The 21,206-nt window shown below is 37.6% G+C and overlaps 1 protein-coding gene across 12 annotated transcripts in view; it reads left to right on the top strand.

Moving 5' to 3' along the window:
* The window catches only part of GAB1 (GRB2 associated binding protein 1), a 116,228-nt gene that overhangs the window by 67,792 nt on the left and 27,230 nt on the right, over positions 1-21,206 (top strand). For 8 of the 12 annotated variants that reach the window (XM_074377952.1, XM_074377958.1, XM_074377962.1 and 5 more), the window contains 3 exons: positions 8,756-9,050; positions 19,614-19,836; positions 20,204-20,284. In XM_074377952.1, the coding sequence (XP_074234053.1) occupies positions 8,756-9,050; positions 19,614-19,836; positions 20,204-20,284 (599 nt within the window). The remainder of the gene's footprint in view (positions 1-8,755; positions 9,051-19,613; positions 19,837-20,203; positions 20,285-21,206) is intronic. The other 4 variants (XM_074377974.1, XM_074377994.1, XM_074378003.1 and 1 more) reach the window with 1 other exon arrangement.

Here is a 21,206-nt window from a genome sequence, read left to right as displayed (position 1 = left end):
CCTAGGATAATATAGAGTTAGGAATATAGAGTTACAGTGGTGGTGTTTCATGATGGAAAGGCAGTTGGCTCAAGGACATAGAAAGTGCCGTTCCTCAGCTTATCAGCTCAAGGTCCACTTGAGGGTTGGGCAGCTATGAGAGACCTCAGTGCAGTCATCAGAGTTCTTTCTGAACTGTGCTAATGGGATGGCCTTGTTAATGGGCTTTTCAGGACCCATGTGCTGAGAGCTCAGAGAAGCAGGAGCTGGTAGTTGCCTTAACTCAGAGGAAGTTGATGGAAGCTGCAAAGAAGAGGTCTTGAGCTGGGTCATGAAGAACGAGTAGGAGCTCACTGAGTGAGAGAGGTGGGGCGTGCTGGACTCAAAACCAAACAAAATGTGCTAGTTTGCTAGAGAGACAGGCAGGTAGGGATAGTTTTGAAGAATCTTGTATGGCATCCTGTGAAGGAAGTTTGGACTCCCCTCATCACGCCTTTGGACTTCTCTTCCCTTTCCCTGAGATCTTTTCATTTAAGTTCACTGGCTCTCTGCAATCCTTGTGATGAACGGAAGAATTTAAAAGCGTCCCATTGAGGCTTTGAGGGCTTCACAATGTGTGGAGTGCTGTCTCAGATACAAAAAAATTTAAGGAATGGTCTCGGCTTTCAAAGGACACAGTGTCTAGTTGGGAAGATAATTCACAAGCATTTGGAACATTTGGAAACATGTAGTAAAATTACAGATGGTTCCAAGCTGTCCCATAGTGACGTAAGAGATGTGTCAGGGCAGTGACTGATGAGTTGCCAAGACTCCAGAGGGAAGGTATGGCAAGGAAAGGGGGAGATTTGGACAGAACCTTGAAGAATGGACTAGGTTTCTAACAGTAGAAAGGAGTTCATACATAATCACCAATGGGATAAATATTGGGAACAAAAATAAGAAGGGACATATCAACTGCACGAGCAAGAGCAGAAGACTTGAAAAGATAAGGAATTAGACACAAACTTAAAGGACTTCTGTGCTTTGGGCTTTGTAATTCTGTTTTAAGGAGCAACCTAATTCTGACCAATGATTGGACCAGTGGTTCTCAAGTCTTAGTGGCATATTTGAATCACCTGGTGAGCATTGAAAACAATCTATGCCAGGGCTGATGCCCACACTACAACTGTTTTGTTTCGTTTTTTGGTACGTTATTCAGTTTGTTTGTTTGTTTAATTGGAGGTACTGGGGATTGAACCCAGGACCTCGTGCATGCTAATAAGCATGGGTTCTGCTACTGAACTGTACCCTCCCCACTCAATTTTTTTCTAAAGTAGTTTTCCAGATATTTCTTATCTGGAGTTAGAGTTGAAAATCACTGGACCACTCTGACCTCTTCTCTTTTGCCCACCCATATATTGACTATTTCTTCAGTAATTAGCACTTCCAGTGAAAGTCCAGTGAAAGGGATTAGGGAGTCTAGGAAAGCATTACACCAAGCACATGCTAGATCAGTCACACCAGAGAGTTTAGAAAACAAGTGTATGCGGCAGGCGGGGTGTTTGCCACTTAGGCAAATTAAGCATATTTCTTGAATTTGTTTAATAACATTACTGCAGGTAATAGTTTGGGGCTAATCTATAATATTTTCTTTTCTTAGTCTTTTTTTTTTAATTTAATGGAGGTACTGGGGATTGAACCCAGGACCTTGTGCATGCCAAGCAAGCGCTCTACCACTGAGCTATTACCCTCCCCCACCCCCCACACTACCCCTGACTCCCCCACTACCCGTCCCTGCCCCATGTTTGTGGATAATCTAGATTGGAAACTTTTTCTCCCCATTAGGTAATGGGACTCCGTCTGTCCTTACTTGCCAATGTGTTCATATTCATACTCTGTAGTGTGTAGTGATAAACCTATCTTAAAACCTTGCTTCCTTGTGACAAGTCTATATCCAGTAATACGTGTGCAGTTGGCTTAACTACAAAAATTATTTCAAAGAACAGTTCCTTTAAAGTAAAGTTTAAAAACTCCTCTCATATCTGTAGAGTTTTTAAAGCAAAACAATTTATGGTTTGTGCACCTCTGCCTTGCCTGACAGGTTCTTGTCAGCTAATGGCAAATGGGCTGGGCAGACTGCAGTCATGTTAATATCCCCATCGCGCACAGAGAATATGAGAACGCCCATATTTTCATCCATATCTCCGTTGATTGGCATATTCAGCAAATATCGACTGAGCACCTCCTTGGGACTAGGAGAAGAAAGATGAAAGGTGAAGAGACATGGTTCCAGCCTTCAAGAAGCTCAGTTGCAGGGATGTCAAACACTGTCACTAGGAACAAGGGAAAAACAGAGAGTTTGGAGAGGGCCACGCAGGGATGGTGCCGCAAAGTCTGAGCTAAATCCAGGGGATGGATTACGTCCCGAGGGGCAGCATGTATCAAGGCCCAAGGCAGGACAGGAGCAGAGTGTTAGGGGACATGCAAGCATTTCTGATGTGTGGGGAAGGCAGAAAGACAAGAAGTGAAGCTGGACAGATAGAGACGGGCTGGGAGAGCCCCGTGTGCCCTGCCAGAGAGTTTGGCTTTATCCTATAGGCAGTAGGCAGTCACCGAACTTACAGAATGGGTACTTACAATGCAAATACTCCAAGCATTACGGCTATTTAATTTGGCAGTCTGATCTAAATATATTTCCATTGGGATCCATGGACTAACTCCACATGCTGTTCTCTTTTGACGTTAATGTATTGGCCAAAGTTAATCTTGAAACCCTGAGATTGGACATTGGTATGGGAATGTGGTGCTTTTAAGCTACTACAAACTGTAGACCTGCTGATGGGTTCTTATCACTGCATCATTTATTCAACTTCAGATTGAAGTGACGATTGCACGTAAGAAAGGACAACAAAATTAATCTCTGTGCATAGTTCCTCTCAAGCAAACTTGCTTGTCATGGAAGTCCAGCAGTTAAAAATATTCTTCATACGACTTTTGTTTAAAATTGCTTTGAGTGTTTTGGAAGGTTTCTAGAAAACGTGTCCTTTTTTGACTGTTACTGCTCTGCAGGGCTGGTGAAGCCATGTGCAGCTTTCTCCGGGGCTACCAAGGCAGCAGGGATAAAAATAGGGCAAACTTTAAGAATCCCAGATATTTTCAGATAACAAAGGCTGATTTATGTGGACCCATTTTGTGCTCAGACAAAACATAGAGGAGCTTTTGTGCTGTGATTAGCAAGGGTGCTGATGTCAGTTCTCTTGTCGAGCATCAAGCTTTATTCTGTGGCTAAATTGTGCTTTGTACCCTAATCCAGAGAACCTTTGTATCTGCCTTATTAAAGTGTGTAGTTTATGTAATTGCTTTTGTTTTCCAGTTTAATCTGTGCCAGATTCAGTGAGGGTGACTCATTTTGTGACTGAGACAAACATTCCCATTTGGAGCATGTTAAAAATAAATAAATAAGTGGCAGGTGCTGCTTGGCTAAATTCTGTGTTTTACTGCTGTAATTTCCTGCTGCAAGGGTTCATCGCTTAGATAATGTCTTCGCGGCCTCTGTAATCGCTAGCCCAATCTGTCTAGTGCCCTGCAACTCATTGCCGCTCATTTCTTGGCTATTTATCTCATTTTCCAAGGGCCTTTTAAATTTTAACCATATCATTTCAACCGGGGAGCCAAGAAATGGATGGGGGAGGGGGACACAGTCAGCTGGCACACAGAGTGACACATAAACTATAGCAAAAGGATATATTGCGTTCTTTCTTCTTTTTGTCATTTTCCCAAGGTGTTTTGTGCACATGTTTTGATAAAATTTAGTTACGTTTATTTTATTATGTATGGGTTTAGTATTGGAGCTCTTTTTCTTAAGTGGAACAGGTTTTGAAAGCATGCCTTTCTATTCAGTGCGGCCCATGCATCTAAACTAATTGTCTCAAAAATCTTACAACTTCATAGTCTTAGGGGAACTATTTTATGTACAAATATTTCTAAATACCAAGCCCTGTGCTATGCAGTAAGTATGTAATGGCAAGTAAAGTAGACATGGTTACTATCTTCTTGGACTTTACATTCTGCCTGGGGAGTTAAATACTAAATAAATAAATACAAAGAAAACTTGGATTGCAAAATTACAAAAATCACTACAGGGGTAAGTGATGGGGTCACTAAAATCATGCCCTCCTCTGCATGGGTGGTGGCTGGGCTGAGGGTGGTCAGGAAAGGGAAGGCCTAAATGTCAAAGTCTGCCTGGCAAAGAGAGGAGAGAACATCCTGGACTTAAGGAACAGCATGTGCAAAGTCCCTGAGGCAGGAAACAAGTTTGGCATCCTATAAACCATATCATTAGAAGGGGAGAAGTGACAACTGATAAAACTTCAGAGAAAAAAAATACTGTATTTAAAAATTTATGGATGAACTATACAAGCAGCAGTTTGGCACTATTCAGTATAGGAGCAAATGACCCTCCATACAGTCCAGCGGCCTGAGAGCTTCACTGAAGTGCAGTATAGAAATTAATGCCTGTAATACTTAGCTTATGTCATTGGGGAATGGATGAATTATGTTCCATGAATTATGTAGTAAGGCATTTTAGAAAGATTCCTATGTAAGAATTAAATTTTTAAAAAGTTATCTGTGTTTAAAGACGGAGCCGTCACTATCTAGAGAAATCACTTACTTACAAAAAGGTATGATTCCTTGATGGCCCTGGATAAATGACATAATACTGTATTTTCTTTTCTCTTTACTTCTCTATTAATTTGTTCAAGCTTACTGCTTGATAGGAAGGTATCCATAAAGACATAACTTTACTAAGAGATGCTACTTATTTATTTTGAAGTAACATATTAACTGAATGGATTTTTAGAATGTAGAAACCAGTGCTAAATTTCATGTGAATTTAACACTTTATGACTTTTCAGTATTATCTAAGCCATCTGTAGAATTCCAACACTGCCGACTCCTGGACATCAGCTGATCATTTGCTTTTAACTTTGGGCTGCAGTCACACTAAAAAGTTAATTTAAAATCTTGATGATATTAAAGAACTGCATACATAATATTTTTAGGTCTTTGTAATTTTTCCACTTTGAATTTTTTTTTAAATGGAGGTACTGGGGATTGAACCCAGGACTTTGTGCATGCTAAGCACGGGCTCTATCACTGAGCTGTACCCTCCCCCATTTTTCTACTTATCTTCTTATTTAAGGATTGCATAAGTTTTTCCATGAAGGAATATGTGTCCATTTAGCAATATTTCTGCATATATTTTCCCAGGGTTGCTATATTCTCAAGTACTTTCATGTATGGGGTAAGTGTTTTCTTCATAATTAGTAAACTCCTTGAGAGTAGGAATCCTGAATTAGCTATTTGTATTTCTTCCCACAAGTACCAATCCGTAACTTAGTGATTGGTTATCTCATTGATTTAGTTCTTAATATATCTAAATTTTCTTGAGTGGATACAATTTAAAGAAGCTATTAAAATGTTAAATCTAAAGTTATCGGTACAGTTGTCCAAGGTATTAAAGACCAAATGAGCTGGTTTAGGGACCACTCTGCCCCCTTAGTTTTTGTTTTCCTCTCTCTCTCTGCCTCAGACCATTGTCACTGCTTCCTAGCACTCCTAGAACTGCAAGTCAAAGTTGACTCATCAGAATTTATTAAAAAAACTCGATGAAGATGGAGGCTAAGACTCAACATCTATTGGAGAAGTATATGTGGATTTTAGTTAGTCCTCCTTTCTGCTCATGTATATATTTCAGGATAAAATGAAGCAGTTTTTAGTTGGTACCATAATGCCTTTTGTGTTACAGATGCCAAGTTCTGAAAAAAAAAAAAAAAAAAGAAATAGACCCTATCATGTCATACTTATTGCTTTTGGTGATTATAAATTTAGTAGATTTTTTCAAATAGACTGATACATAGAAAACAAACTTATGGTTACCAAAGGGGAAAGGAGGGGAGGATAAATTAGGAGTTTGGGATTAACATATTAACATATATATGCTACTATAATATGTAAAATAGATAAACAACAAGAACCTACTATATAGCACAGGGAACTACATATATTCAGTATCTTGATAACCTATAATGGAGAAGAATCTGAAAAAGAATATATGTATGTATAACTGAATCACTTTGCTGTATATCTGAAACTAACATAACATTGTAAATCAACTATACTAAAATTTTAAAAAATATCCTTAAAAACAGACTGATATGTTAATGAAAAAATGATGTTTGGGGAGAAATTGGCATATATTACGGTACCAATATCGTGAGCATTCTTGGTCTGATTAGGCTGTATGTAGAGCACCAAGCTCATATACTACTTTGAATAAAATTTCTGAAAATGCCATAAGCATAAAGCTGTCATTACCCTAAATTATCACTGGAAGAGACGTGGTCTCATTATACTTTCCCAGAACTACAGGACTGAGATGTGATTGGTGCTCCATCCTTCTCTCCAAATGAACAGAAGTGTACAATGGCCATTAAGAAAACTTGTTTCCTTTGGGGTTCATAAATTATCACATTCCTCAGTCCTGAGTGTACTCTTTGGGCAATATTACTTTGTAGGTTCGGTCTGGAGTAGAGAAAGTCTCTTAGTAGGTGACTGAGTCTTGCTAAAACAGGCGTCTTTTTGATCTAGCTGACTGGCCCCTAAGTAAGACCTTCAAAGAGGAGTAAGGCTTAATTCTGTCTCTGGGCAGAGATGTTGGGGTTAAAGCCAACTGTTTCAGGCAGTTGGTTCTGCTTTTATTATTTGATCAATGTAGATTTCACAGAGAGTAATAGTAAAAGAATTTTAGGCTTCTTTAGGTGTAAAATCATATTCAAAATTTACCAAAACTTAATGAAGGAAGTACATGTTGAGTGTTGGTCCAGATGGCCAATAGAAGTTTGTTGGGAAGAGAAGGAGAAAGTTTTTTTTTTTAAGTTGCATCTTGTTCTCAAGAATACAGATTTTTGCCACAGTCCATTTCTTTGCTTACTTTCCAGGTGAGAAACTAGGAAAGCTTCTCAACTCTTTTTTCTCCTCCTTATTCCTTCCTCCCCAACCCCCTCAAAAAGAGAAAACAACCTATAGATTAAAATTCGGCATGATTTAAGGCATGAGAAAACATTGCTTTAAAAAAAAATTGTGGTAAGATATACATAACAAAAATTTACCATTTTAACCATTTTTCAGTGGACAGTTCAATAGCATTAAGTACTTTCACATTGTTGTGCAGCCATCACTACCATTTATCTCCAGAACTTTTTCATCTTCTCAAACTGAAACTCTACCCATTAAACACTAACTCCCCAACCACCCTGCCGCCTTACTCTAGGCAACCACCATTTTGCTTTCTCTCTGTGTGAATTTGATTATTCTAGAGGTACTTCGTATAAATGGAATCACACAATTTTTGTCCTTTTATGACTGGCTTGTTTAACTTAGCATAATGTCTCATGGTTATCCAGGTTGTAGTATGTGTCAGAATTTTCTTCCTTTTTAAGGCAGAATAATATTTCATTATATGTATATATATATATATATATATGTATATATATATGTGTATATATATATATATATATATATATATATATATGCACACACACACACATACATACACACACACACACACCACATTTCATTTATTTCTTTATTCATCAATGGACACTTGGGTTGTTTCCACCTTTTGACTGTTGTGAATAATGCTGCTATGAACATGGGTGTACAGATATCTCTTTGAGACTATGCTTTCAATACTTTTGAATATGTACCCACACTGGAGTTTATTAAAGGGCTGCCATACCATTTTTTACAGTAGTTGCACCATTTTCCATTTCCACCAGCAAAGCACAAAGGTTCTGATTTCTTCACATCCTGGCTGACACTTGCTTTTTTTGATAATAGCCATTCTAGTGTATATGAAGTAGTATCTCATTGTAGTTTTGACTTGCCCGTCTCTTCTGATAGTGACGTTGAACATCTTACCATGTGCTTACTGGCCATTTGTATATCTTCTTTGGAGAGTCTATTCAACTCCTTTTGCCCATTTTTAATTGGATTGTTTATATTTGTTGTCATTGAATTATAGGAGTTCTTTGTCTATTCTGGACATTTATTTCTTACCAGATACATGATTTGCAAATATTTTCTCCCATTCTGTGATTTGCCTTTTTCACTCTGCATCCTTCAAGTGTATAAAAGTTTTAAGTTTTGATGCAGTGCAGTTAACCTGTTTTTTCTTTTGTTTTCTATGGTCTTAGTGTCCTGTTCAAGAAATCATTGCCAAATCTAATATCATGAAACTTATCCATATGTATTTTTCTAAGAGTTTTATAGTTTTAGCTCTTACACTTAGGTCTTTGATCCATTTTGAGTTAATTTTTGTAAAAGGGAAGAGTCGTAACTTCATTCTTTTATACATGGTTATCCATTTTTCCCAGCATTATTTGTTGAAACCAGTGCTTTTTTCCACTTAGTGAAAACCAAGTCTTCTTTCGTTTGTTGACTTTATTACATATCAGTGTAATATACATAACATCAATCAGTGTCTTCTAATATTTTCTCAGTAGATCTAATGGAAAATAATAAATATGTATATACGTATATGTGCACATTATTAAGTTAATTGAGGAGGCATCAGTAAACTTTGCTGGAGTGGTAGATTATTATGTCAAAACAAAAACATTGTATACGACTTCTTCTAGTCAATGCATTTGTAAAATTGGTTTGACAAGTGTGCATCTTCTTGAAAAATTTCTCTCAGATTAACACCAGATGGGTATTTTTGTTTTGTCCCTAGGCATGGAAGAGGAGATGGTTTGTGTTACGCAGTGGCCGTTTGACTGGAGATCCAGATGTCTTGGAATATTACAAAAATGATCATGCCAAGAAGCCTATCCGTATTATTGATTTAAATTTATGTCAGCAAGTTGATGCAGGATTGACATTTAACAAAAAAGAGTTTGAAAACAGCTACATTTTTGATATCAACACCATTGACCGGATTTTCTACTTGGTAGCAGACAGTGAGGAGGAGATGAATAAGTGGGTTCGTTGTATTTGTGACATCTGTGGCTTTAACCCCACAGAAGAAGGTAAGTTCAAGATTTTGTGATTCTTCCTGAGTTCTTTGTTACTACATTTTAAAAACTTACCAAATTCTTTATTATTTCAGTTACATGATATAATATTTTATTTTTTTTTATAACAGTAACAACATTGGGAAAAAGCAAAATCCTTTCATCATTTTGAGGAGAAACTTCTTTTAGATTTTAGTAAGAGAGATTTAACTGTTGTGGGGCAGTGTCTAAATAATGTTCCAAAGTAGAAGGTGACAAGAAAACATACTTACTTAATAGCATTTTTTGAGTTCCTATATAAATATTAATTTGGACCTTACAACACTGCTTATACTTGACTCTTTTATCCTATTAAAATAACATTTTCATGTGGCTCAATGTAATTCTTTCATAGTTATTTTAATTGAAGTATAATTGATGTATAATATTATGTAAGTTACAGGTGTACAATATAGTGGTTGACAATTTTTAAAGGTTATGCTCCATTCATAGTTATACTGACTATATTCTCTGTGTTGTACAATATACCCGTGTAGTTTATTTTATACTTGATAGTTTGTACCTCCTAAATCACCACCTCTATATTGCCCCTATATTCCCTCTCCCCACTGGTAACCACTAGTTTGTTTTCTGTATCTGTGAATCTGTTTCTCTTTTGCTGTATTCACTAGTTTGTTGTATTTTTTTAGATTCCACATATAAGTGAAATCATACAGTATTTGTCTTTCTCTGTCTGACTTATTTCACTTAGCATAATGGCCTCTAAGTCCATCCATGTTGTTGCAAAAGGCAAAATTACTTCTTTTTATGGCTGAGTAGTATTCCATTGTGTATATATACCACATCATCTTCATCCATTCATCTGTTGAGGGACCCAGGAGTTATTTTTTTAAACTATGTTGGATTGTGAAGTTATGAAATGGCCAAGGTGACTATCGATACCTATGAAAAGCAAATGAGAATCAGTCACAAACATGATGAAAAAGTAATCAACATATGAGTTTACTTAACACAGATGTTCTAAAAAGAGCAGGGAGGAAGAGGGGACTCAAGTTTTGAATAAGAGGTGGTGAAGGAAAGCTTCTCGTAGGAAGATCAGTTGTAAACTATAGGCTTTTGAAGGAAGTAGTATTCTATCTACATAAATGAAAGGAGTGATGCAGAACCTACAGGGCCTAGGGAGGGACTTAGCGGTGGAGCAGACCCCTCCTTGACTGGAGCAAGAGGGCTGTGAATGATACAGGCATGGGGAGAGTTGCTTGAGGATCTGAGATTTGGGTGCCTTCCTGGGAAGAGCTGAGTGATTAGGGGCCTCAAGAAGAATTTTACAAGTGGAATTCCTCTTTGGGGGCTTTTATATAGCTGTACTAGCCATGAATTCCCTGTCTGTCTTCCTTTTTTTTTTTCCTTTTTTAAATGGAGGTACTGGGGATTGAACCCAGGGCCTTGTGCATACTAAGCATACACTCTACGAACTGAACTGTACCCTCCCCACTTATCTTCCTTTTTAAAACAAACACTAAGAACCCTTGTAGGGGACTCCAATCCACATTTAGGTTTGCAGAGCCAAGAATCAGTAATAAAGGCAGCCTGAGGTCTTTGATCCCGTTGTCCTCATGGTTATACTCACATTGACAAGGGTGCATTCCCGAATATCTATATTTAGGAGGGCTGGAGATGCAGTGAGGAGTGGAAAAATTGTATTAACAGTCAGCAGCAAGATTTGGATTGAAGTGAAACAGTAATTTTATCTCTAATTATCTCTAATTAGCTCGGGTCAGCATGCTGTTTCCTCTCTGGCCGGTTAGTCCCCAGGAGGAAAAGGCTTCCAGGGCTGAGATTGGCCCAGTGGGGAGGGGGGATCCCCTTGAGGAGGGCATCCAGAATGCCCAAGGGAAAGCAGCACTGAGAAAGGGAAGGGGGCGGCTGATTTCCACAGGAGGCTAATGACCTGGAACTCTTCAACAGGGTTCTACTGATTAAAAGCCTCAAGAAAGTGTTGCACATGTGGAATCAAGGCTTCAGTTGTTTTTGTCAAGTTACTAAGTATGCTCACATTCTAAGTGGACCTGGGGGTATTATTTCTAACTCCAGTTAAACGCCTTTCCTTTCTTGTTTGCATACATAGTCTATATTTGAGTACAGCGGAGGATTTTTTTAAGTCACAAATGAGATGGCTCTCTTTTTAATGGTGATTTAACAGCCACTCAGTAATGATAATTATTGGATTTAGGCATCACGTTCATTTCCTTGTAGGGTGGATTTTCAGCTAAAATGATTTAAGTAGTTGTATAATCTTTGTGTTGATGTTCTTTTGCCTGCTACCTTCTCAATTTAGGATTTGTCTGGGGGACATAAAGGCCGACTTCTGTCTCCATTGACTGCCGTATAGATTCACCTGATCTGAAAGACCTTGGTAGATGTCCTCTGTCTCTCTTTGTTTTCTCTATAATTCTCCTATTTAATGAAGGATATGAGATGCCCTCTTAGTACATTCTTCCATCTAGGAATGTGAGTGTAATTTTGGGCAGCTCATTCAGGGGAGGTTCGAGTTGCAAACCCCCAAAATGAGAATCTCTAATGCTCCAGTGTCCCAGGTTAACTTTGCAAGGTTTAAGGCATGGAGTCTGATCCATTTTTCCACCACAGAATGATTCTTATCACCTGAGAGCTTCCTTAACACCCAGTCATCTCTGGAAAGAAGATGAATTTTGTCTGCTTTAGAAAATTAATTCATCAATCTACCAAATTATTTGGGTTTGCCAGCTCTCTACAAGGCTGTGGGCATTCATTCAACCAACACATATTAAGTGACTAGTTAGGGAGACAGATGGCAAATGTTATAGACAGGGAACTGAGCATCCAGTGGGGGAAGAGTCATACCCCAAATAATTCATTCCAGTGGATAAGCACAGGTTGTGCATATATGCATGTGTATGTGTGTGTGTACATATGTTTATATGGGTATATGTATATGTTTTTATTCATTTATATGGATCATACTTTGTATAAATCATACTTTAACATATATTAAAGTATTAATGCATAATATTAAGGTATAATTATATATATATTAAAGTATGTTACTGAGTGTGTAAATACAGTTCTTGCCCTCATAGAGCTTACAGTCAGTCTAGTAGGAGAGTCAGGCATATAATCTAGGAATTATAATGCCAGTTGACAGGTGCTCTGCTAAAGAGAAAAAAAGCACAGATAACAGCTGAGATCATCTTAGGGGAGGGGTCAGGGAAAGCCTACGTAGTTTTAAATGGCTCTGTGACAATAACTGACTGTACTGAGGACTTTATTTTTGCCCTTCGTGGAACATTTTCATTGGTATTAGTAGTCAGAATTGGTTACAATGCCTGTTTTTACTTCATAAAAGGTATAGGGAGGGGGAATGTTTCAAAACTTCATAGCCACATTTTCAGCAGCAAAACTCCCAAATCCTTGTAAAACAGATTAGAAGTGTATTTGCTTTAAGTGAAGCTCTCAATTTGTGAACTTTTAATCTTCACAATATCCATAAAAGGGGAAGTTGCAAGAAAATTAACAGTATGATTAATCAGACTTGGTATATATAAGCAGAGTTGGTTACCAAGAATAGCTATGCTAATCACAGATAATTTTTATCTGTTCGTTAAAGCAAGCCCCTAAGGACCTCAGTTTGCCAATACTTTTTCATTTTAGTTCCTGAACTATATCTAAATGCAAATGTTTGTATTTTTTTCGTTCTATGATTTAGATTTTTTTACGAGTTCATCCTGGTCGTCTCCCAAAGAGCCATAGTTAGAAATCTCTCTTACTGTACTATGTTGAAGACTTGAGTTTCTTGGACTAAATCAGTGAAAGATGAGCAGTCCTTCATTGTGTAATACCAAGGAGCCACACAAACACTCATTTTGCTCTATAATTTTGGGTTTTTAAATGTAGTAGCAATTTTCCAAAAAGGCTTTAAAGGCAGCCACCATTATTTCCCTGTTCATTTGTACTAGCTGACTTTGCTAGACGCCCTCTTTAAAATTCCACGTATTTAAAGATGTGTATCAAATGCTGAACCACAGAGAATTGCTATTATTCTTTGTGATCACATTCATACAGTTTACTATGACAAGGTAAATATCAGAATGTCTTTGTTCCTCCATTAACTTTACTACCTGCTTTATAATCTCTTGCTTCCAGGTAGATCTCACCTCCACTCACTGAAAAATAGGTGCTTTTGTTTTTACCTAGATCTGTCCCCTGAGCCTTGTGTGTCCTTCCTTTTTCAGACAGCTGAATATGCTCCCACTCTTGGCTTCAAATTAATAACACGAAATGATTTTTCATTCTAACTAGTTTCAGGGTAGACGTGGGAAGAAATAGACTCTGCTTGGATTTTACAGTCTGAGAAAATAAGTATGCCCAATCCCTAGGAGAGTAACTAATCTTCTCCTGAAAACAAAAGGAAAGGGGAAAAATCTGACCTGTGTTTTGATTCCAGGAACCTCTCAAAATATCGTTACCATGTTATTTCCGCTGCCCCAGGTGACCACTGCTATTATTGCACACTCAGAATGCTGGCAGGCTGAATCTGTTTTTCAATTCTAGCTCATTGAACTGTGTGTGGTTCCTATGAATGTTTTTATTTAGTAGATTTGCGAGTAGAAACTAATTTCTTTTGTTTTTCTTGGAAATGTGCAGATTTATTTTTGTTTCTCCACCGAAGTAGAAGCTGTGAAATCTGCTAAACAAGACCTGGGAAACATAGCCCTAAGGCTGAACTCAGCTAACCAACTTGGCATGAAGGCTCCTGGTCTAATTTCAGGAGCAAGTTTAGAAAGTTGCCTCTTAATCAGTTGAGTTGCTATACTCAAAATGCTCAGCTAATACTGGTTTAAGAAAAGAAATAGCGTAATTCTCTGTTAGATAGTCTTCCCTTTAGAAAAGTAGGGAAAAACTACCATGTGAGAGAATATACACACGCTCCCACTCCTATAAAGCAGAGCTTCTTAATTGGGGAACTTAAATTTCTGTTTATTTAGTATTTTATTCAGGTATAACTTAAACCACTGTCAAAGGCACAGATCTTAAGTGTACGTACGGTTCAATATAGTTTTATACATTCATTCCATATCTATATGTAGAAATAGGAATCTATGAAACCCCGCTCAGATCGAGAAATGGAACATTTCCAGTCCCCTAGAAGTTTTCTCATGCTTTTTCCCAGTAAAAACACAGAACAAATTTCAAATGTAACCATTATTTTGCTTCTATTACCATAGATTAGTTTTGCCCCTACTTGACTGTAATATAAATAAAACCATCGAGTCCAGCTTCTTTTTTCCGACAGTAAGTCTGTGAGATTCATCCGTGGAGCATGGGCGGGAGTTCTACATCTATATAGAGTTCCATTGTGTGACTATATCACAAACTATTGATCTCTTTGAATGTTGACAGACATTTGGCTTGTTTCCAGTGTTTAGTTAATACACGTAGAACTGCTGTGAACATTCTTACGTGGATCTTTTGAGGGACATGAGCACTTAGCTTTTTTAGGTATATACCCATTAGTGGAATTGCTGCCTCATAGGGTACATTTATTTAGTTTTAGTAGATTTCGTAGCTTTAGTTTTCCAAAGTTACTGTACTAATTGTTTTCCTACCAACGGCATATACAATTTCCAGTTACTTTATAAAGTTCTCGCCAGTGTTTGGTATTGTTGATCATGAGTTTTAGCCATTCCAGTGAGTGTGTAGTGGTTTTAATTTGTATTTTTCTGAGGACCAATTGAACCAGAGTTTGTTTGTTCTAATTTGTCTTATTTTGTTTTATCACATATTTTCAAACTACTGCCCCTGAGATCTTGATTCATTGGGTCCCCTGAGGTGAGGCACCTAGTGATTGTAGCGATCCTGAGGCCATGACACCTCTGGATAAGAATTCAGGCATTTGTCAGCACTGACTAACGGTTTATTTTAAAAAGTCTCCTGGAATGTTTTCACACTCTGTTAAGGAGATGGTCATGACAAATAAAATTTTCAACTTGAAACCCATTAAAGAGATTGGGCTATGATTAAACATCTTCAATATTTGATTAAGTAAATTGAAGAAATTTCAGGTTGCAACCCTGAAAATTGCAACTACTGCTATTTCTAGTTTGTATTCCTTTGTTAGATTTATCTTTATAAGATGTTCTTCCATAAAGAAGGGTGTGTTCAGAAGTGAGAAGATGGTTATTTTCGTATTAATAATAGTGCATACTCTTTATGGACTCTTGTTTGCTAGATTAATTAGACATAGATCTATTTGAAATGCATCTCTTTAGAGGGAAAAAAAAATCTATGACAGACCAGGTAAATCAAGAATGAAAAGAAACAGAGGGACCTTAACCTGTATACCTTTCACTGTGAACCTGAAGGAAAACTTTCACAGTAGAAACAAAAAAATGTTTTGTCAGCAAATGTAGCCCATCTTTGGAGAAAAGGATCTCATCTGATCTCCTGACGGGAGGTGAGCGACACCACAGCTTCATCACCACATGCTCAAGTAGGGTATGTCAGTAGTTACAAAAGCAGACGACCTTTCTCGTCCACCTGGAAATAGTCTACCTTACCAATAAGAAAGAGTACGATGGGCGGGTGGTGTAACTCAGTGGTAGAGCCCGTGCTTAGCATGTACAGGGTCCCAGGTTCAATCCCCAGTATCTCCATCAAATAAATAAATAAACCTAATTACCTCTCCTCCAAAAAATAAAAAGAGGGAGTAGGATTGCTTCCCTAGGCTTAAGCTTTTGTGCCATCTGGTTAAAAAAATACATAGTGTTTTGAATATTTAGAGGCATTATCTGGTCACCCCCAACTTCTGTGAGGGACACTAACACCAGGGCCTTTTGGTTTCAGATAGAATAAAACTGTGCATTAAGGAAGGTCAGGATCATGTGAACCAATTTATTATTGTTGGGTCTCCTCACAGAACCATCTAGTCCTCTTCACGGAAAACTCGTGAAGGCTTTCCTTAGCAGTACTTACTTGCTTTCCAAGTAAAGTTCAATTTAAGAGTTTGATATTGCAGCCTATTAGACCTCTGATGGGTGCTAATTATTACTCTTCATGCCTTCTGAATTAAGAGACAGGAAATAATTGTACACACATAAGCAAACCCTAAGCTGATGTTCGGTTCTCAGAAACATGATACCAGCATTACTTAGAAAGAGCAGTAAGTTGGAAACCCAAGTGAGGCAGAAAGTAGTAAACAGTCTGCCCAACTACTCATGGGGTAGTCACATGTCTTTATAAGGTGGAACAGAAGTTTCTTTTTTCAGACCAGTTGGTTAACTTTGGCTGGAAACTTTATGTTAGAGAATATTTAGATACCATGCATGCTGACAAGATACGCAGAGTTGAGTCTCTAGTCGAATTAACATGAGTAAAATCACTAAAACTTTGAAGATGGTACGTTATCTGAGCCCAAAGTAGTAAAGCAGTGTCCCCTTCCCCTTTAAGTCCCCTGTAGCCATGTTGTTCAAAATGGTTTGCTGTTCATGGCTATTTAAAGTCTTTTCTTCCATGAGCTTGCTAGTGAATAAAATGAAAGTTTCTGTCTGATTCTTGCCTTTTAGAAATATACAGAAGTCTTCCCATATTGTAAACAAGATTTAAAAAAAAAAAAAGGACTTTTGAATCCTGGTTCTTTTTATTATTTTTCTTTTCATTTTTCTTTTCTTCCCCCCCCCCCCCCCAGGAAGTTGAGAGGATCTTGAAGCTATACAGTAAAAACAGTTTTGTCATTCACAGGCGGGAGAAAGGGAAGGTTAAAAATGAGACGATCCCATTGTGTTAATAAAATAGACAAAAGGGATTGCTTGATGGGGTGACTTTTTTCCCACTTACGATGAATCACTCAGTTCATGTAGTGTATAGCCATCTAGTTTAGAAAAAATACTAAAGGAAAAGTGTTATCTGTAAAAACAACCACCTGGAAAAGTTATTTTAGGAGTTACAGTGGAAAAGTAGAATTCATACTGTTTTATGTAGTAATGTATTTCCAGTGTTCACTTTCATTTCATTTGGTCAAAACTAAAAATTGAACTGGATTATACCATTTTACTTTATCTCTATGTAGAAGAAAGAAGAAATATATAAAATATACTTGTGAATGCACCCTGTAGGATCCAGCAGCTGCTTTCTGATCCCTCTGCTTTTTTTTCCTCTCCAGTGTTGAATATATTCTTCTTAAGCTGTTTATTTTATTTTTTATTTTTATTGAAGTATCATTGATTTACAATGTTGTGTTAGTTTCTGGTGTACAGCACAGTGACTCAGTTATACATCTATATATTCTTTCTCATACTCTTTCATTACAAGTTATTGTAACCTATTAAATGTAGTTCCCTGTGCTATACAGTAGGACCTCCTTGTTTATCCATTTTATATGTAGTACGGTGTATCCGCTGATCCCAAATGTCCCCCATTTCCCCTTTGGTAACCGTAAGTTTGTTTTCTGTGTCTGTTAGTCTCTTTCTGTTTTATAAACAAGTTCATTTGTATTGTACCATTTTTTTAAGCTCCTTAAAGGGTAAATATTTTTCATAGTTTTAAGTTTGATAATCCACGAGGATTTACTCTAAGTCACTGATCTGTCCATGGCATTTTAAATCCCCTTAAATAAATCTCTTTATATTTGTAACATAATCAAAACAGCAAGACAGTTCATAGGGTATGCTATATACACTGTAATCAGTGTCATTTAGACATGGTGAAGTAGTTATCAGTTCCCATGAAATGTTGGCATGATGTTGTATAAATGTCCAAAAATTCATTTCTCTTTTCTCACCACTTTGTGTTCTGGCCCTTCGTCAATAAGAAAGAATTAACTAATTAATCCCTGTCATAAAGTGTTAGATTTTGTTGGGTGAGCCTGTATGAAGACTTGATGTTGCATGAAGCATAACAAAGCCAGAACGTTGGAAATTAGCTCCACTTCTGTGTACTCGGGCCAGATTGTCCAACTGAAAGATATTTCTGTACTCAGTTAGCACCTAGTAGGTCTCACAAGTTTCTGGAGGAGCAAATTCCAAAGTGCAGGTGCATGCAAATGGGTCTTGCAGATTCGGGGGGGGCCTGGCTTTCATGTCTTCCAACCTGACGTGGAGAAAGTGCTAAGTGAGTTTCAGCTGGGTGAAGGAAATATTTTTGAGCATCTACCCCAGGAGTTCTGATTCTTTTTGTTTGGTTGGGGGACCCACAATTAATGATTAATTAAATCAAACTAATTAAAGATAGCCATACTAATATTTTTTTTTTTAATGGAGGTACTGGGGATTGAACCCAGGACCTTGTGCATGCTAAGCATACACTCTACCACTATACCCTCCTCCCCCTAATACTAATATGTTATTATTCAAGCTTTACAGTTAGGATATGAGCTTCTTTGCCTAGCAAGAAGAGTTTTTAAATGAACTCTATAAACTTGGCTGTGGTGCATGTATGGATGTTAAAGTTGAATACAAAAAGACAGTATCAAAAGCACGTGGACTTTTTCTGTAGAATCTGGAAAACAGAGCTGACATGTGGCTCTTCCCTGAGGAATTGACAGGCCAAGTGACCTGCCTTTGATTCTATTCTGTAGAACATATTAACTCTCTTACCACTTCTTATCATCTTTAGGTAATGTTTTGTTGTGGAAGTCTGTTTCAACCCAGCCTTTTCTATTCTAATATAAACAGGCAAGAAACAGATTTGTTTATTCAAATATGAGCATTTACCTTTTTTTTAAAAATTGATTTATAGCTCCATATTCCTAACCAGACTAACAGAGAATTTTTGTTTTGGGCCCTCAAAAATTTCCTTGGTTGTGTCAATAATTACAGCGTCTTTTTTTTTTTTCTAATTTTTTAACTTGTTTTCAAATTACTTCATTCTACACAATTTCGTGATTTTTTCCTGTCTTCTCAAAGCATAGTTAAGTGCTTAATAAATTACTTCTTTACCTGTTGAGCCCTTCTGCATGAAGATACTACAGAAACCAATAAATGGCAAAGAAGGCTATGAGCTGAGAGGAGAAGTGATGTCAAAGAGAAGCTCTTTCCCTGAATGTGAATCCTGGAATTAGACATATTTCTCCCCAGTCGGCTGGGAAGTAGAAAGAAATGAATCAATAGCAAAATAAATGGGGTGAAGAGCTGGCCCTGGCACACACAGCACCACGGGCCTGTAGATACCACGTAATAAAGTGTATCTCCTTGGAAGGTTGGCTTGGCTTAGCACTTACTATGGGGGAATAAAATCTGCTGCTTGTGTTAACATCTTCATTCCCAGTAGCCTTAAAACGAAAGAATGTTCAAGGCCAATGTTAACCATGGCTTTCCTCGAGCCTCTGGAAGAAAGAGCCCTAATTCTCCGATCTCTTTGAGAAGAACCAGTTATTTTCTGGGTCAAGGTTGCCATTTAGGGAGAATGTATTTTAACGGACGTTGTCCTAGTTTATCCTATTTTCATGTGTTTAAACAAATTTATCTCCAGCCTTTCAAGTAGCTTTGTTTAAGAAACAATTCTTAAAACGGGGTAGACAATGATGGTCACGCTTGGATGTTGCAGATCCTGTGAAGCCTCCTGGCAACTCCTTACAAGCACCAGCTGATTTACCGTTAGCGATAAACACAGCACCGCCCTCCGCCCAGGTGGATTCCTCCGCTGCTCCTCCTCCGCCGTATCAGCTAATTAGCCTTCCGCCACACCTGGAAACTCTTGGCATCCAGGAGGACCCTCAAGACTACCTCTTGCTCATCAACTGTCAAAGCAAGAAGCCTGAACCCCCCAGGTAAACCGCATCCGTCTGCGCAAGTGCGCGCGCGTCTGTGCGCGCATGTCTTTAGGAAGCTCACCTTTAAACTTTTTTAACCCTCATTTGAAGGCTTAAAAGAAACCACCTATAGAAGCTTATATTTTAGGCGTATATTTCTGGTGTATGTTCCCCGACTAATGATGTCTGATGTTCAGGAGATTTTATTAAAGAAACACGTTCTCTATAATTTCTGGCAGAGAACACTTGTACCTACAAGGCTCTTTTAGAAATGTGTCTCCTGTGTCATAGTCGTTGTTACAGACTCACAGTATTACTTGCTTAACAGATTTCACTGATTTATAAATGGTGATCTTGCTCCATTTCTTATGTGATTGTAAACCAGCCAAGGGTCATCTTTTGTTTCTGAAGAAGGAGAGGAATATCTACTGCTAGAAGATTTTGAAAGCAAAACGATTCCATTGCAGTGAGTGTGTTGTGGTTGCTTTGGATCTGTGTGAGAAATTAATCATGCAGGTAAAATCCCAGTATAGCAAATTCTATGGAATAAACCAATCGGGCATCAGTGAAATTTGATGAAGTCAAATATGTTGCTAAAAACTACGAAACTTTTGAATCTTCATACCTAGCAATGAAGCAGACCTTACCACAAGACTTGACTTGACAGATTTTTAAGTAGAATGGAGTATATGGATTTCCGTGATTACCAAGGCTATCCTAAAACCTTTCCCAGAGCCTGATTTACCTGTCATCGCCATCTTTGCTTCCATACCCCTCTCTTCTTTCAAGCTATAAGATATTTTAATCTGATCATTCTTGTCATTTGATGTTGGATAATTGGAAGGCTTAAAGTAATAGTGACAGTTGGAGTCAGAAATTAACTAGAAGATCTGTTTTACCATTAGCAGCTATGTGATAACTAGTGACATGGGTGTATTTATTATCTGAATTTGCAGTATGAAGGGCAGAGGTGAATTGCATTGAGAGGTGAAAGATTTTTTTAAAACAGGTGTTAGATGGAGGCATTATTTTTATAACAAAAAAAATTTTTTTCATGTAGAAAGTGACTGTTACTAGGCTCTGGGTCATACAAAACACTTGTTCAAAAATTTTTAAGTAGAATTGGTTAAGATCCACAAATTAGTTCCTGTAAACCATTCCCTGAGATAATGGAAACAGCTAACAAACCTTTCAAAGATGAGTTTCCATATATTTGTTGTAATGGGATTTTACGTGTAAGAGCAAAAAAAAAATTTTTTTTTTATAAATCAACACCAGTTAATAATATCAAATTCTAACTTGATTTTTGCTTGTTTGCTGTGAGTATGTAAAATTATACACTTGCAACTTTGTTGCCTATGCTACTAACTAAGATTTTATTTTAGGGA

This window comes from Camelus bactrianus, chromosome 2, assembly GCF_048773025.1.
Source record: "Camelus bactrianus isolate YW-2024 breed Bactrian camel chromosome 2, ASM4877302v1, whole genome shotgun sequence".
NCBI classification, from domain to species: domain Eukaryota; kingdom Metazoa; phylum Chordata; class Mammalia; order Artiodactyla; family Camelidae; genus Camelus; species Camelus bactrianus.
Note: the sequence above shows the minus strand (reverse complement) of the source record. Positions and strands in the feature narration are given on the sequence as shown.